The 16,914-nt window shown below is 40.7% G+C and overlaps 1 protein-coding gene across 1 annotated transcript in view; it reads right to left on the bottom strand.

Annotated features, from left to right (window-relative positions):
* Positions 1 to 16,339, bottom strand: part of CAMSAP2 (calmodulin regulated spectrin associated protein family member 2) — a 119,557-nt gene extending 103,218 nt beyond the window's left edge. Inside the window, 1 exon segment of the mRNA XM_010362669.2 lies at positions 16,201 to 16,339. Within this exon segment, the coding sequence (XP_010360971.2) occupies positions 16,201 to 16,339 (139 nt within the window).
* Between the last annotated feature and the right edge of the window lie 575 nt (positions 16,340 to 16,914).

The raw sequence follows: 16,914 nt of genomic DNA, 5'->3' as shown, positions 1-16,914 counted from the left end.
CCAGAACACAAAAAGTAAGAAATTAATACTGACAGAACGGCTGAGTGAAATACCACTGCTAGAACTGCAAAGGATACGAGATGAGTTTTTTTTGTACACCACGACTTAAGCAGAACATAACTTAATCATGTTACTGTAAGTCCTGACTAGACCTAAGTTTTGAAATTGACATCCACCTGAAATGCCTGAGGTACAGGTATAGGGAGTAGAGACAGTATTGCTCAAGGCAATTTTCTATAAAACTGGGTTAGCTACCAGTTGCATCCACATTCCAGCAAGTGACACAGATTTATTTAAAGCAATAAAGGGGCAGGAAGCAGGAGGGGAGTACATTTCAGAAATATCATCACACTAAATCATAGGCATACCACCTTATTTTCCAAATCTAAAAGATAGTTTCTAAAGTAATTACTATTATAGAACTTCTAAGTTTCAAAGAACTCCAATTAAAAGTAAGCCACAGACTCTGAACTTGAAATTAACCAAAAGACATAAAGATGATCAATAACATTTAAAACTTCATAGTACTTAAAATAATACATAGTACATAAGATAATATTTCTACTTCCTCTCAGTTTAAGTCACCTCAAGGAGAGCAAGATACTTATCAAAGTATCAAAGAAAGTTATCAAAACGGAAAAAAAAAAAAAAGTTTAAACCCACTGTTGACAAGGATGTACTGATAGGAATACTCCAACACATGACCAAAGGGCAAGGATCATGTCTGCCTTATTTACCACGATAAGAATCACTAGGGCCTAACTCAGTGCCTGGTACATGGTAAGGAAAGATTTGATGAATAAATAAAAATGTTATTAAAAAAAAATTCTAGTCACTAGCCTTTTCCTGAAAGTACTCCCAGGTTTCAAATTTCCCCCTCAAGTTTACTACCTGATTCTGCGCTAGTAATCATTATTTACTCCTTGTACATGCTTTGAGAAACTTTAGTTTTCTCTGGGCCACACTTAATTTCTGTGATAGCAATCCCTCTCAAAACCAAATATGTTTTCAGTTTACCTACATTCACTACCTACATTCATTCTGAAATTTGGTAAAAATTTGGGCTTTGAGAAAGTATAGGCTTTAGATTTTAAAAGAATCGGTGGAGTCCTAATTTTACCACTTACTTTTTTTCTTTTTTTGAGAAAGAGTCTCACTCTGTCGCCCAGGCTAGAGTGCAGTCACGCGATCTCGACTCACTGCAACCTCCACCTCCTGGGTTCGGGCAATTCTTGTGCCTCAGCCTCCCAAGTAGCTGGGACTACAGGTATGTGCCATCACACCCAGCTAATTTTTGTATTTTTAGTAGAGATGGGGTTTCACTATGTTGGCTAGACTGATCTTGGACTACTGACCTCAGATGATTTGCCCGCCTTGGCCTCCCAAAGTGCTGGGATTACAGGCACCAGCCACCAGCCCAGCCCAGCCATTTACTTGATGGGATCTTGAGTTCAGTAACTTCTCTGAGTTTTAGTTTCTCCATATTCCACAAATGTGCTGCCTACTCCTACTCTGACCTCAACTTCCTCCACTTTCCCCGGGCCACTATGTTCCAAACACCCAACTCTTCCTGTTGCTAGAGTATGCCAGGTTCAGACCTTTTGGCCCGCGCACTAGAGGCCTTCTGCCTCTAATGTTCCTCCCCTTAACCGAATGGTTGGCTCTTTCCATTCAGATCTCAGTTAAATGTAACCTCCTCAACACCCTTTCCATGACCACCCAATCACTCACTGTAGTTTAATTCTCCAGATAACAACTATTACTATCCCATAATATTTTATTTCTACTTCCTCTCACTTTAAGTTACCTCAAGGAGAGCAAGATACTTATCTGTTCTGTGTCACTAGTACCTGGAACTGTGTCTGAAACACAGTACGCACTCAAATATTTACCAAAGACTGTATAGTACCTGCACATAGAGCCTTGCCTTCCAAGAAGGTACCAATTAAAAGTTAGCTCCTTCCCCTTTACATTATTACCAAACAACATGGTAAGTGTGGTAGAGCATTCCTGAGCTTAAATTACCACCTCCACTCCTCCCATTACCCTATGAGGCCAAAGCACCTCTTCTGAGCTCCAGATCTTTATAAGTCATCAGCCTACTCAGCTCTTCACTTGCATGTCACCAAGAAACCTAACTCAAAATGGGAGCCAGACTTCTCAGTGACCAGGGGAGTTACAATATGGAAAAAGGAAAGACTAGAACGAACTCTGTGGTGTTGGTTGAAAAGGGAAGTGTCAGTATAAATACATGATGTTTCAGATACATATCTCTTTATATAAATATAGATAGCAAAAGAAATCAATTTAGCTATACACTATGTATATGTGTGTGTTCGCTATCTGTCTGCTAAATAACACTGTTAGCAATAAGCCTAGTAGCTATATCTTGGTTTCTAATACCTTTCCTACCAAAAGCAACAGGGTTCCTTAAAGAAATGTTTCCAGGCCTGGAGCAGGGAAAGTACAAGATATGCTTTGAACATCTTTATTTTGTGTATGTGCCAGAAAGTAAGGAAATGCTAACAAATAATGGAGCCATGTCAAAAGAACACAGGATCCAGATGGAAGAGGATGCCATTGGCTAAAACTGGGAAAACATAAACATCAGAATACATAATAAAGAATTATAACCCACTGAATAAAACACCCATCAATGAGTCTAGCCTGACACAAATAAATAACACATTAAAAAAGAAGCTCTTTCGGCAGGGCGCGTGGCTCATGCCTGTAATTCCAGCACTTTGGGAGGCCAAGGCGGGCAGATCACAATGTCAAGAGATCGAGACCATCCTGGCTAACACGGTAAAACACCGTCTCTATTAAATATACAAAAAAGTAGCCGGGCATGGTGGCGGGCGCCTGTAGTCCCAGCTACTCGGGAGGCTGAGGTAGGAGAATGGTGTGAACCCGGGAGGCAGGGCTTGAACTGAGCGGAGATTGCATCACTGCACTCCAGCCTGGGCTACAGAGCCAGACTTTGTCTCAAAAAAAAAAAAAAAAAAAAAGAAGCTCTTTCTTGTGGTATAATACCAACAAATAAATGCAAAAAAAGGATAGTAATCAACAGCAATCATCGGTTCGAGCAAGATTACTGGATTCTAAAATGGTGGGTAACAGTTTAATGAACAGGATTTTTTAATTACCTCCCTAGAAATTACTTATTAATTTAAAGTGGAAAATAATTTTATAATGGAGAAAACTGGCAGATACCACTTTAACCAGGTGATCAAAGTTAACATCACCTATACTGGAACAAACATTATGTGTCCCCTGATATGATTTACTGAGAATACAACATCTCTTCTGCAGTAGTCTACCAGGCTTCTATAACTTGAACCTTATCAAATTTGAATAAAGAAACCTTAAATCCAAATTTAGAGACATTCTATAAAATAACAGGCCTATTGTTTTTATAAGATAAAAAGTACATTTTAATAAACGAAAAAAATCAACATAATGCTCAGACATTTTGCAGGTACTGGGGGAAGACTTCCCACGCCTCCCCTGCCTTCCTGGCATCACTGTGTATGAGGGAGTATGTCAAGCTGTTCTGATCTTGGAAGAAATGGGGGTAAGGAGACTTTCATCTGTCTGCGTATCTTTGCTCTGGGGTTGCCTGGCTGCCAAGTGATTTGTCTCTGGGTACCTCTCAGGCACCCCTGCCCAAGTCTCCTGTGGAATGCAGGGATGGTGCTATGCAGAGAGGCAACAGGGCATATCTGCTGACAGAGAGACAACTGGTGGTGGTGGTAATGGCAGTGACAAGCAAGAGGAGTAGAGGGGTGGGTCTGCCAGAGAGGAGCAGGGAAGAGTGAATGGAAGCGAGGGAAGAAGGGAAGTATGAAAGAGGGAAGAAAGCCAAAAGACAGGGTGCACCAGAGGGCAGAAGTAGTAGGAGTTTAGGAGATGGTCTCCAGTTCCTAGGTCTCCATCAGCCCTTGTCTGAGGGCAGGACTCTGTGTAATTTGTTTTTTTCCTACTGTCTAGGTATTCCTACCAATACCAGCACCTGTGTAGGGATCTCATCATTGTCCCAGTCATTTGGACCAAGGGTGGAGGGGGACATCTGCTAAATCAGGGCGCAACACTCTAGAGTAGAGAAGAGGAACACACAGAACGAGGCACCCAGTCAGCTCCTGCAGAGAACTGGCTGTTTATACCAGACACACAAGGCAAAAGTTTGCCAAGAGCTAAGACAATGCCTAAGGAAGGGGCTTGATACCCAGCCAGCACACAGCTAAGGGTGCTCTATCTTTGTTTGCTTGTTTTTTGAGACGGAGTTTTGCCTCTGTTGCCCAGGCTGGAGTGCAGTGGCACAATGCCAGCTCACTGTAACCTCCACCTCCCAGGTTCAAACAATTCTCCTGCCTCAACCTACCGAGTAGCTGGGACCACAAGCAAGATCAAGTAACTGGGACTACAGGCACACACCACTGGCTAATTTTTTGTATTTTTTCATAGAGATAGGGTTTCACTATGTTGGCCAGGGTGGTCTCGAACTCCTGACCTCAAGTGATAAGCCCACCTCAGCCTTCCAAAGTGCTGGGATTACAGGGGTGAGCCACCACGCCCAGGCTGGTGTTCCATCTTCAAAAGTGTTAATATCATGAAAGACAAAGGCAGAGTGAAGAACTATTCCAGGTTAAAAGAGACTTAGGAGACATGACAACTAAATGCAAAGCATGATCCTGAATTGGGAAATAAAATAGCAATAATGAAAATCAAAATAATTGGCAAATCTGAATATGGGCTGTGAATCAGATAATAATATCACATCAAGGTTAAATTTTCCAATTTTTAAATGAGCTTATGTTCAGGAACTATCCTTCATTTTAGGAGATACACACTGAAGGAGTGTGGGGTACAATATCTCTTAACACATTCTTAAATGGTTCAGAAATATTATATATATTTATTTATATCCTATATATATGTGCAGACACACACGTTATATATACATTGCTGGGCATGGCAGCTCATGCCTATGATCCCAGCACTTTGGGAGGCCAAGGCAGGCAGATCACTTGAGATCGAGTTCAAGATCAGCCTGGCTAACATGGTGAAACCCTATCTCTACTAAAAATACAAAAATCAGCTGGGCGTGGTGGCACGTGCCAGTAATCCCAGCTACTCGGGTGGCTGAGGCATGAGAATCCCTTGACCCCGGGAGTTGGAGGCTGCAGTGAGCCAAGATCGTGCCACTGCATTCCATCCTGGTAACAGAGCAAAACGCTGTCTCAAAAAAAAAAAAAAAAAAAAAAGGTCAGGCGCAGTGGCTCATGCCTGCAATCCCAGCATTTGGGGAGGCCGAGGCAGGTGGATCACCTGACCAACATCATGAAACCCCATCTCTACTAAAAATACAAAAAAAATTAGCTGGGTGTGGTGTCAGGTGCCTGTAATCCCGGCTACTCGGGAGGCTGAGGCAGGAGAATCACTTGAACCTGGGAGGCAGAGTTTGCAGTGAGCCGAGATTGCGCCATCGCACTGCAGCCTGGGCAACAAGAGCAAAACTCCGTCTCAAGGAAAAAAAAAAAAAAAAAACGCGTATCTCTTTCTCTCTCTCTCCACACACACACACACACACACACACACACACACACACGCATTTATGTGGGAGGTAGGAAGGAATGAGAGAGAATAATAAAACAAATGGGACAAAATATTAACAATTGGTAAATCTGGATAAAGGGTATTTGGGAATTCTTTATACTATTCTTACACATTTGAAATTATGTTGAAAAAGTTACAAAACTTCAAAATGCCCCAAACCATTCTTTTCTCCCACACTTGATGATCTTTCAGTGTTCCTTACATCAATAAAGTACACCACAATCCATCAAGCTGAACAAGTCAGAAACCTAGGAGTCATCGTTAATGCCTCCCTCTCCTTCAACCCATAAATAAAACCCATTACAGAATCCAGTCTAAAGTCTTCCCCTTCTCACAATCTCAAGACTCCAGGTTCTGGTTCTCCCTAGTTCAGGCGACCAGCACTTTTTATCTTAATTACTACATTTACTCCGAATTTTGTCTTCCCACATTCACTCTGCTCCCCGCTCCAAACCATTCTCTACATAGCCAGAATTTGCTTATTTCCCATAAGCAAATTTGGTCATGTCACGCATACCACCCCCATCCCCGAGGGTTTCCAATGAATTCTCACTTCTCTAAGGATTAAAATCCTTCCTCTGGCCTACAAGAATGGAATGATCTTATCCCTGCCAGTCACATTCAGTTCCTGGAAACCATGCTCTCTTCCACTCCAGAACCTTTTCACATTCTCTGGAATGTTCTCCCTATTCTTTACCCCCTTTCAGATTCTCAGGGGCCAGTGATCCATTCAGTCTGGTCCAATTTCCCCCTCATAAAGAGAAAGAATATAGCATTTATCTTGCTGTCCCTGTACCTCAATATAATAAAATTTTACTTTTGAGACTATACAATTCTATTATAAATAAAGATTAATACGCTTGTAAAATGTAGATGAAATGTTCGAAGGTATTTTAAGTATAGATAAGAAGCTAGTTTTAAAAGTTTGTTAACATATAATTGACAGAATGTGTTAAATAAAGGTAAGCAGTTAATAGCACACATACATGAAACATAGAAAGGGGTGGAAAAAACAAGATACCTAATATTTATGAGGCACCTATGTATTAAATATTCATGATACACTAAATATACTAAGTACTAAATATTCATGACATAGTAAATATGCATGACACTAAACAACAAGAGTCAATGAACACATGAGCACAATATTCATGAGTCCTTAATTCAGCTACCCATTGGTGATGAGCAGTCTGGCCCATGTGTCCTCTGCCCAAGGAACAAAGCCCATGGCTTATGGTAAGCTACAGCTGTGGCAGGCTTCCTTGTCCTATGTCTAATAGAGCAAGTATGTGGCACTGGCCTGTGTCTCTGTGGGCCTCTTTGTTCAAACCTCAGTTCTGGTCCTGGTGACCACACTATCAGCATAGAAGGCTAATGTAGTAGAGAGAGGACATATGAAATGTATATACTGCAGGATTCAGGAAGTGTGGCCCTTCCTCCCTGCTTGCACCCCATCCTAAGTGTTTTAACTCATCCTATCTCTTTCCTCTTGCTTCTCTCTAAAAACTGATTTAACAAATCACATAGTTTGGGCATTTTAAGTTGTTCTGTGAGCTTTCTGTTCTGTGACCTCTAGGCTAGTTTTGTATGGCATGTACTTAGAGGCTACCATTGGATCAAGGTAATTTCCCACACAGCACTCAGGGTAATCAAATAATAAAGGGAAATTTATTTTTAAAACAGCATTCCAGCTAATAAATACAGAAGTCATGACAGAGAGAAAACTAGACATTAAGTATCTTGTGGTAGAAGTACACATCACCTATAAAGTATACCAAAAAAAAAAAATCAAACCTGAATGCAATCAATCCTCTAGACCTAACTATCAATTTACAACGAATACAGAGGACAAAGAGAAACTTGTTAATATCATGGAGTTCCAAACTGTAGGAAACTTTATAGGACAAATACTCTGGTTTATCCAACAAATAAATTGCAAGGAAGATAAAATGAGATGGGAGCCTATACATTAAGAAAAAAAAAATCTTCCGGTCATATATACCTAAAAAAAAAAAAAAGAAAGAAAAAAAAAACACAACAATGTAAAGAGACATCAACCAGTTGCAAAGTATAGCCTTTAGATGGATCCTGACTAGAACAAATAAAATTGTAAAATAAAAAATATTTGGCCGGACGCGGTGGCTAACACCAGTAATCCCAGCACTTTGGGAGGCCGAGGTGGGCGGATCATGAGGTCAGGAGATCTAGACCATCCTGGCTAACACAGTGAAACCCCGTCTCTATTAAAAATACAAAAAATGAGCTGGGTGCGGTGGCGGGTGTCTATAGTCCCAGCTACTTGGGAGGCTGAGGCAGGAGAATGGTGGGAACCCAGGAGGCGGAGCTGGTAGTGAGCCGAGATTGCCACTGCACTCCAGCCTGGGCAACAGAGCGAGACTCGTCTCAAAAAAAAAATAATAAAATAAATTTAAAAATAAAAAATATTTATGAGACAATCAGAAATCTTCATATTGATTTGATGATATGGAATCCTATGATTACAACAGTGCTGTGATGGCTGTGCCATGATTACATTTTAAAAAGGGAGTGGACTTACAGAAATACATACTGATATATGTATAGATGGGATGACATGATGTTTGGAATTTGTTTCAAATAATTGGCAGTGATGGGGAGTGTTTAGAGACGAATCAAGATTGGCCATAAGTTGATGATGGCAGGGGCTGGATGATGGATACATGAAAGATTATTGTTATTGTATATATTTGAGATTTTCTATAATCAATCCTTCTGTTTGAAGAGAAAGTTTCAAAGCAAGACAAGAGTGTAGAACTTTCAGTGATTAGAGAAGAGCTCTGAATGGTGTGGTACATAGATATGAGATCTAGAACTGCTACAGCCATTTTCTACCATGAGACTAGACAGCCTAAGAATGAAATCCACACATGAACAAGGGCACAGCTAAAAGAATCACAGAGAAATGAAGCTACAGCCCCGATCAAATCAAAACCAAAGCCCATCCCACTTGAGGACTTTTTCAGAAACAATAAATCCTCTTTACTATTTGTACAATGTACAAACGCAATTTGAGGTGGATTTTTTGTTACTACAAGTGAGGACAGCATAACTGATACAATCTCCCATTTACTTTAAACCTAGTCATGCTTCTGTCTCTACATTCCCCTCAAAATGTTCTCAGCAAAATCATCAATAACTTCCTTGCTGCTAAATCTAATGGATCTTTTTGAGAGTCCTCGATTAATCTTTCTCATCTACACCTCATATTCCTTCATCCTCAATGTTCTCTTCCCTAGTCTTCTGAGACTCCACATTCTCCAGTTTTCTTTCTAATTACCCTATGCCTAGCTCCTTTGCTGGCTCGCCTGTCTTGGGTCCTTTCTTTCTCCATACTATCCCTCAAAGTGTCTGGCAGTCAGCTGGGTGGGGTGGCTCACACATGTAATCCCAACACTTTGGGAAGCCAAGGCAGGAAGACTGCTTGAATCCAGGAGTTCAAGACCAGCTTGGGCAACATAGTGAGACTTCCTCTCTACAAAATATTTTCAAAAAAATTAACCAGGCATGTAGTCCAGCTACTCAAAAGGCTGAGGCAGGAGGATCACCTGAGCCCAGAAATTTGAAGCTGCAATGAGCTATGATCACATGACTGCACTCGGCCTGGGTGATAGTGAGACCTTATCTCTAAAAAAAAAAAAAAAAAGGAACTAGACCTGGCGCAGTGGCTCACACTTGTAATCCCAGCACTTTGGGAGGCCAAGGGGTGGCGGATCATGAGGTCAGGAGATCGAGACCATCCTGGCTAACACAGTGAAACCCCGTCTCTACTAAAAATACAAAAACTTAGCTGGGCATGGTGGCGGGCACCTGTAGTCCCAGCTACTCGGGAGGCTGAGGCAGGAGAATGGCATGAACCCAGGAGGTGGGGCTTGCAGTGAGCTGAGATCGCATCACCGCACTCCAGCCTGGGCGACAGGCGAGACTCGGTCTCAAAAAAAAAAAAAATGTGACTAGTGAGTGGTAGTCACCTACTTTTTAATTACCACCTATAACTCTCATCCCTGAGGTCTTCTAAGCTCCATACATGAATTTCCACGGGCCTAATGCACACACCATCATTTTACATGTTCCTCAAACTCAATATGGTTCTTTCCCCCTTCTCTCTTAAACACACACACTGGCCCTCTTCCATTGTTCCCTTTCTCACAAAATAGAATCAATCTTAACACTTCCCAAAATCTCATCTTTTCTTCCACATATCCAATCAATCACCAAGCCTTATCCTTTACATTCATCCACTTCTTTCCATATCCACCACTACCATCCACATTCAAGACGCCATCATCTCTCACCTGAACCATAATAACTTCCCAACTGGTTTCCTCCTTCACAACTCTTGGCCCTCCTCCAATTCATTTTCTACTGTTTCCAAGACATCCTTTTAAAAATTGTGGTAAAATATACATTACATAAACTTCACTATTTTAACCATTTTTAAGTGTATTCCAAGAGATTTCCTAAAACAAATCGTCTGATGATTTCATCTTGCTTAAAACAAACTGACTGGCTCAGGGTCCAGGTGGGAAGAGGACTTCTCACAAGATCTACTCTTTTATACCTTTGAGTTTTGAATCTGTACCTGTATACCTATTTTTAAAAACTTTTTAACTGTTAATAAATTTTCAAGAACCTATAATAAAGACCTCTAGCATCTATTTTTTTAAAGGGTAGATAATAGAAAATATTTCTGCTGTTTCAAAATCTGTTGTGAGACAAAATTCTATAAAACATGTAAATTAGAAATAAGTTTACATGCTCAACAATCTATTTTAATATCATCATCAACCAGGCACGAAGGCTCACGCCTGTAATCCCAATACTTTGGGAGGCCGAGGCAGGCAGATCACTTGACCCCAAAGTTCGAGATCAGCCAGGCCAACATGGCAAAGCCCCGTCTTTACTAAAAATCCAGGAAGACTCTAACTCAGAGGTTAAGATACAAATTTCAATATCACAAAGGCTTAGACTCTAATTTTGTTTCCACCTCTTACAAGTTGTATGATCAAGGGCAAGTTAGTTAACTCCTCTAAATCTCTCATTTTTTATTTTAAAAAGGGTGAACAATCATGTATTTCCTAAATTCTTATTTTCAAATTGAATATTTGTGAAATCAGTATGTCTTATAATTAATTTGTACTTCAATGTACAAAAAAACCCTTTTTAGATCACAATAGTTGTCTTATAATATTGATACCAGTGATTCTCAACCTGGGCTCCTTTTGTTCCCCAGGAGTCATCTGGAGATGTCTGGGGACATTCTGGGTTGTCACAGCTGGGGTAGGAGTAGGGATGGAGATAGGGAACACTACTGGCATCAGGTGGATACAGGCCACAGATGCTGCTAAAATCCTAGAATGCACAGGACAGCCCCCAACAACAAAGAATTATCTGGCCAATAGTTCTGCAGTTGAGAAATCCTGTTTTAGAGTCTTAGAAGAAATAAAATAATATCTACTTAATAGGTTCATTCTCCGAATTAAAATAAATGCATATAAAATGCTTAGAATAATAATTAGCACAAAGTACATGTTTAATACATGTAATAGTATTTTTTCTTTTTTTTTAATCCAATGTGCTTAGGATAATTTAACTACTAAATAAATACCAAATTCCTTCACCTCACCCTTCACATAATTCTGTCTGTTTGTCTTTCAAGCTGGCTGTCTCACTGCTTCATTACATAAACCTCATCCAATCAATCCGGTCTATGTTGTTTCACTAGCACTACCTGAGTTTCACAACTCCATGCCTACATACAAACCATTTCCTCCATCTACCATGCCTACTTTCCATTCAGCCTATAGCTTCAATACCACCTCCACTAGAGAGGTCTTCCTTCACAGACCACTGATTGCTGGAAATGGCCTCTCCCCTGCCACCCCACTGCATCCTACCACCACCAGTCTCCCTCTGAATGTCATATTTCCAATTATACGGCTCTTATTTCTGAACTCTACTGTGGTTATACATTTATCATACCTCCCCTACTAAAGCATAAACTCTTAAAAGAAAGGCATAGCTTAAACACATAGGATTTGATACTGTTGAATCAGACCATTCTCCTTGAAACTTTCTCCTTCCAGGACTTCAGTGTTACTACACTTTTTCTCTGTCAATGGCATCACAGTTCAGCTTGTCAGTCACCAAATCTCAAAATCTCAGGTACCTCATCCTTCTTAAAACCTCAGGTGACCTCATCCTCTTACACATTCCCTTTTCATTCAAACCATTTCCCATGTACCCGGTCACTTCGAAATACTAGAGATTAAATCTCTCCAACGTTTTTTCTATCATTTGCCTCATTTCCATTTTTTGACTTCTACCCATAGAGAACAGTAGTTACGAGTACAGGCTCAAGTCAAATTCCCTGGGTTCAGACCCCAGCTCCATTAGTTGGGTAACTCTGGAAGAGTTCCTAAGCCCCTGGGCCTCACTTTCCTCATCAGTAAAATTGGAATCAGTAACCGTTCCACCTCAAAAGGCTGTCATAAGGATTTAAATGATACAGTATGTATAAAGTGCTTGACACAAAGTGTAGGAGCTCAATAAATATTAGCAGCTTTATTTATTATTATTATTTCTTTTGAGACAGAGTCTCGCTCTGTTGCCCAGGCTGGAATACAATGGCACGATCTCGGCTCACTGCAACCTCCACTTCCCGAGTTCAAGTGACTATCCTGCCTCAGCCTCCCGAGTAGCTGGGATTACAACCACTTGCCACCACGCCCAGCTAATTTTTGTATTTTTAGTAGAGACGGAGTTTCACTATGTTGGTCACGCTGGTCTCGAACTCCTGACCTCAGGTGATCCACCCGCCTTGGTCTCCCAAAGTGCTGGGATTACAGGCATGAGCCACCATGCCCAGCCTATATTAGCAGCTTCATTATCATACCCCCCCTACTTCAAGACCTCATGAACTTTTTTCTTATTAGTAAATTATTCTATTGACTATAAAGTCAAAGATAAAGGACCTCATCTTTTGCCCAGACTCCTGCAATAATGTCCCAAACTGGCCCCTCTGCTACGGGTCTCTCTTAACCACAACGCTACCTACTTTCTCAACAATCTTCATATATGCACAAGAGTCAGACCTTATATAGGACTTTGACAGCAAGATTTGTTAAGATAGACAAAGAAATGTAACAAGGTATATTTATAATAGGAAATATTTTATATCACTAAACTAAATGGTATATATAAAGGAAAATAACAGTTGAGAAGATTGAAGTGATAAACTGACACTAGGAAGTGGGCCTTGAATTCCAAATTCAAGAGTGTCACAAGAGGTTTTGCACCTATCATTTCCCCCAAAGGATTTAAGGGAACAGAACATTTAAAGAAAATTCTGTAAAATCTTTGCTTAAATGGGTTAAGCTCCTCAAATATAGAAAAGGCACAAATAGTTGAACTACTTCCTCCTTTGCAATTTGGATTATCTATTTACTGATTCAAATTCATCTATAAAAACTTATTCTTCATTTAATCAAACCTGTACCTGCATTCTTCCACAAAATAAACTCTTAAAATTTGTACTATTTGTAATACTTTTGTAATACTACTGTAAAGAGAAGAAAATGATTCAAGGCTCCCAAGACTTCAAATTAAGTAAATATTCCATATCTGCTTTCTAGGTATTACAACATTAGTGTTTTGTGTTTTTTTTGTTTGTTTGTTAAGTTCAATTACTTCGTTCTATGCTCACAATTTATTTCTAGCTATGATTTTAAATGACTTTTACAACACATGGTTATAAACTTAACTAGTTTTTCAGTACATCAAAAGTTAGAAAGTTTCTAACAGAAAACACCAAATCAGTGCCTGAAGACCCTGTAAGTCATTGTTAAAGGAGTGATTTTAGTAAATCATACTTGAAAGCTGGGTTAATGTTTTGAATAACTGAATATAATTATGTAATACCTTTGAAAAATGCTATCTATTAACCTCTCCTGCATAAGAGTATTGGCAGCAAATAAAGAATATTTACATTAAAAAATTCCTAATTTTTTTCTATTCATTCCATATAAATTTATGCTTTGAAAGACTATTGATAAAGAATAAACAAAATGGACAAACAGAACATTCTTAATAATGTATTAATATATTGTTACTAAGTCACTTAAGGTCTTCTAAACTTGTTTTTCATCCCATTTGAATATGGTCTTTTCATCCATTCCAACTGCTGCCAAGGCAAATGTAATAGCCAACAATATCATCTATCAGAAAATGAATTAAGATTTGCACAATTTTTAAAGAAAAAAATACTAGACTTCAATATGTACTCTGTGCACATTTTTCACACTTGCAGATAAAACGGTTACTCTGCAGAATGATATAGAGTAATAAGCAAAGACTTCAGAGTCAGACATGCAGAATACATCACTTGCCAGATGTTTAATCTTGTGCAAATTAATCTGTGAGCCAGTTACCTTATCTGCAAAATGAGAACAGTATCTACAGGGTTGCCGCAGGAATGAATGAAGTAGAGTGCTGGGTATCTAACAGGAGTGTTCCACCTCCACCAATATCTTATTACCCTTTGAGTCAGACCTCAAATCAAAACTCATTTCTGCCACTTACTAACATTGTGATAGTAGTAAAGTTAACCTCTCTATGCACTGACTTCCTCCTGTTTTTTAAATGGGGAACACACTACCTACATCAGAGTTGTTTTGAATCCCTAATGTACAACTTAATGCAAAGCATCCAGCGGCAGACATCAGATTCCACTGATACTAGATTCCCTTCATTTCCTTTCTTCTTCAGGTGTGTTCAGTGTGTTCAAGTGGTCTAGAATCCACCAACCTGGCTGACACACATCCAGAAAGTAGGCCATTTTCTAGTTGGAAGCTTTTGTGTATGCACGGCAAAATTTTGACATCTGTATCCTATAAGCATCCTCTCAATTCCAGATGGAAAGAAAATATTTATCTTATTCCCTTTGCCTTCCACTTCATACATACTACCTTTCCACATAGGTGACTATGTAAATTTCCCTCTTTCCATGTTTTCTAAGCACTTAAATAGCCTTCATTTGCCGTCCAAATAGATACTAGCTTCAGTGTGCTGCTTAAGTTAAAACCAAAATACATCTATTATTCTCACTGCTTCTATCAGTGGTGCCAGAACGTTTTTATATAAAGGCAGTAACAGTTTGTGTTTCTTCCTATGAGTTACACTAGACATTTAATCTCAAAGAGATGTTTAAAATATAAATTAGTTGAAAAGGATGTATTATATTTATTCCTGATGCCAGTTTAATATCAAAGCATGAAAATTCAAGTAAAATTAAGGCTGCCATAAACATAAAATCACACCAATGGGAAGTTTCCCCAAAAACAAATTCAAATAATTTTCCAAACACTGAGATTAATCTGCTATTTAAGTAGGGTGTGTAAGTCCTGAAGATACTCAGTTGTGTGTAAGTTTAAGCAATAAAACTGAACTAAACCATTTACCAAAACATTATATAGTCCTAAAATTGGAAATTAGTCACCACCCCCCTAAAAAACCCTATATTTAACATGTGGAAATTTATGAGTACTAAGGAACTTTTCAACAAATATTTCATGTATCTAAAATTCACTAACTAGGGAATAGAAATCTTGTAAAATTACTCTTAAAAGTTACCAAATTACAGAAGCATCTTCCAATGAAAAGCAACTCTCTAATTTTTTTAGCATTTCACAACATGGGCTCCTAAAGCAACACTAAAGAATCACAACGGGAGGCCCTTTTCCTGTTATTTTGCAAAGACTGGGTTATGGAGGGAGTGTTTAACTGCTACTGCACTACACAATTTCTGTGTCAACAGCACATGCCTTCAAAAAACTCTTCTATTAAAAAAATTCCCAAAGTAGGGAGTTTTTGTTTCTTTTAATTTATGAAGCCAAAATACATTTGGAAAAAAAGAATATGCCTCACTGATACTATGAAATGAAAACAGCACCCTACAGTCAGCAAACTGAACACTGGTTTTAAATAATTGATTTAGTAAGAACTTAACATGTGTGCAGAAGGCTGATACAGCCTTAAAGAATGACAACAAAAATTAATACTGCACTCGACACAGGCCACCTTACATCCGACGGAGCCTGAATAGCAGCCATCATTACAAATGTCAAAATCAATACAGTACTATGCTATACACCCTCTCGCAATAATAAAGAAACCAAGTCAGATTTCTTGGTGGTGTAATCACAATTATGACTGAGACAGAAATGTATGCAGCACAATGAAGAAAATACCACAAATTAAAACCACTCTATGTAAAAACATAAAATTGCTCACTGGGTGGTGGGGGGGAACATTTTGCCATCCAATAAAAGGAATCTGGCCAAATCCCACCTGACCATTCACGTGCCCTTCATTGAAGACCAAACCTGCTTTCCTTATTTCTCCTTTCTTTCTCTTCCTAGCCTCCCATCATCTCCCTGAACCTGTACGAGAAGACAGGCATGGAGAGGCATTCGAGAATCGGGAACAAAAACCAGGATGTGGACCACATCAGGAGGAAGAGGGGAGGGAAGGGGTGACACCACTAACCTGTCCCAAAGGCTTTGGCCACCAGCCAGGCCAGATTGCAGGCGATTTTGGCCCTGGAGAAATCATAGTGATCAAAGGGCTTGATGGCTGGAACAATGAACGTCTTTTTCATCTCCCTGGGGTCTGCAGCATCCCCCATCTTTCACGGCGGCTCCTCGGGATGTCCCGGCCCTAACCTTCACATGGCGTGGCCTCGCCGCCACGGGGGTCGGGAGGGAGAAGCAGTTCAAACCATCGGGGCCCGGGCGACGTCCGCCCGGGCGCCGACGGGGGAGAAGCTCAGCTGTCCGCGCCGCGCGCCTGCCGCCTCCCGCGGGAGCCGCCGCCGCCGCCGCCGCCGCCGCTCCCGGGCATAGGAATGTGGCGGCGCCGTCTCCGTCCGTCCGTCCGTCCGTCCGCGCGAGGTCCGCCCCGCGCCCCTCCGAGCCACCCGCCCCGCGAGCCCGCGTGTGAGCGAGGCCGCCTCCCCTTTGTCTCGGTTTAGTCACACGGGCTTGGGGGAGGGTGGAGGCTGGAAGGGCCCGGAATTTTAAGGGAGGGGGGGTGGGGGAAACCTTCAACAATCACGTTGTGGAAAATGTCCCCGCCATCGCGATGCCCGCACGCCCTCGCCTCCCTCTCCCCTTCCCTCGGAGCGGGGAGACTCCTCAGGCCCCGGGTGGGCGGAGGGACGAGCAGGACGAGGGCGAAGCACAGGGCGAGGTGGCCCACCCA

Source organism: Rhinopithecus roxellana, chromosome 1 (genome assembly GCF_007565055.1).
Source record: "Rhinopithecus roxellana isolate Shanxi Qingling chromosome 1, ASM756505v1, whole genome shotgun sequence".
Classification (NCBI taxonomy): domain Eukaryota; kingdom Metazoa; phylum Chordata; class Mammalia; order Primates; family Cercopithecidae; genus Rhinopithecus; species Rhinopithecus roxellana.
The sequence above is the reverse complement of the archived record's forward strand: the minus strand, read 5'-3'. Positions and strand labels throughout refer to the sequence as shown.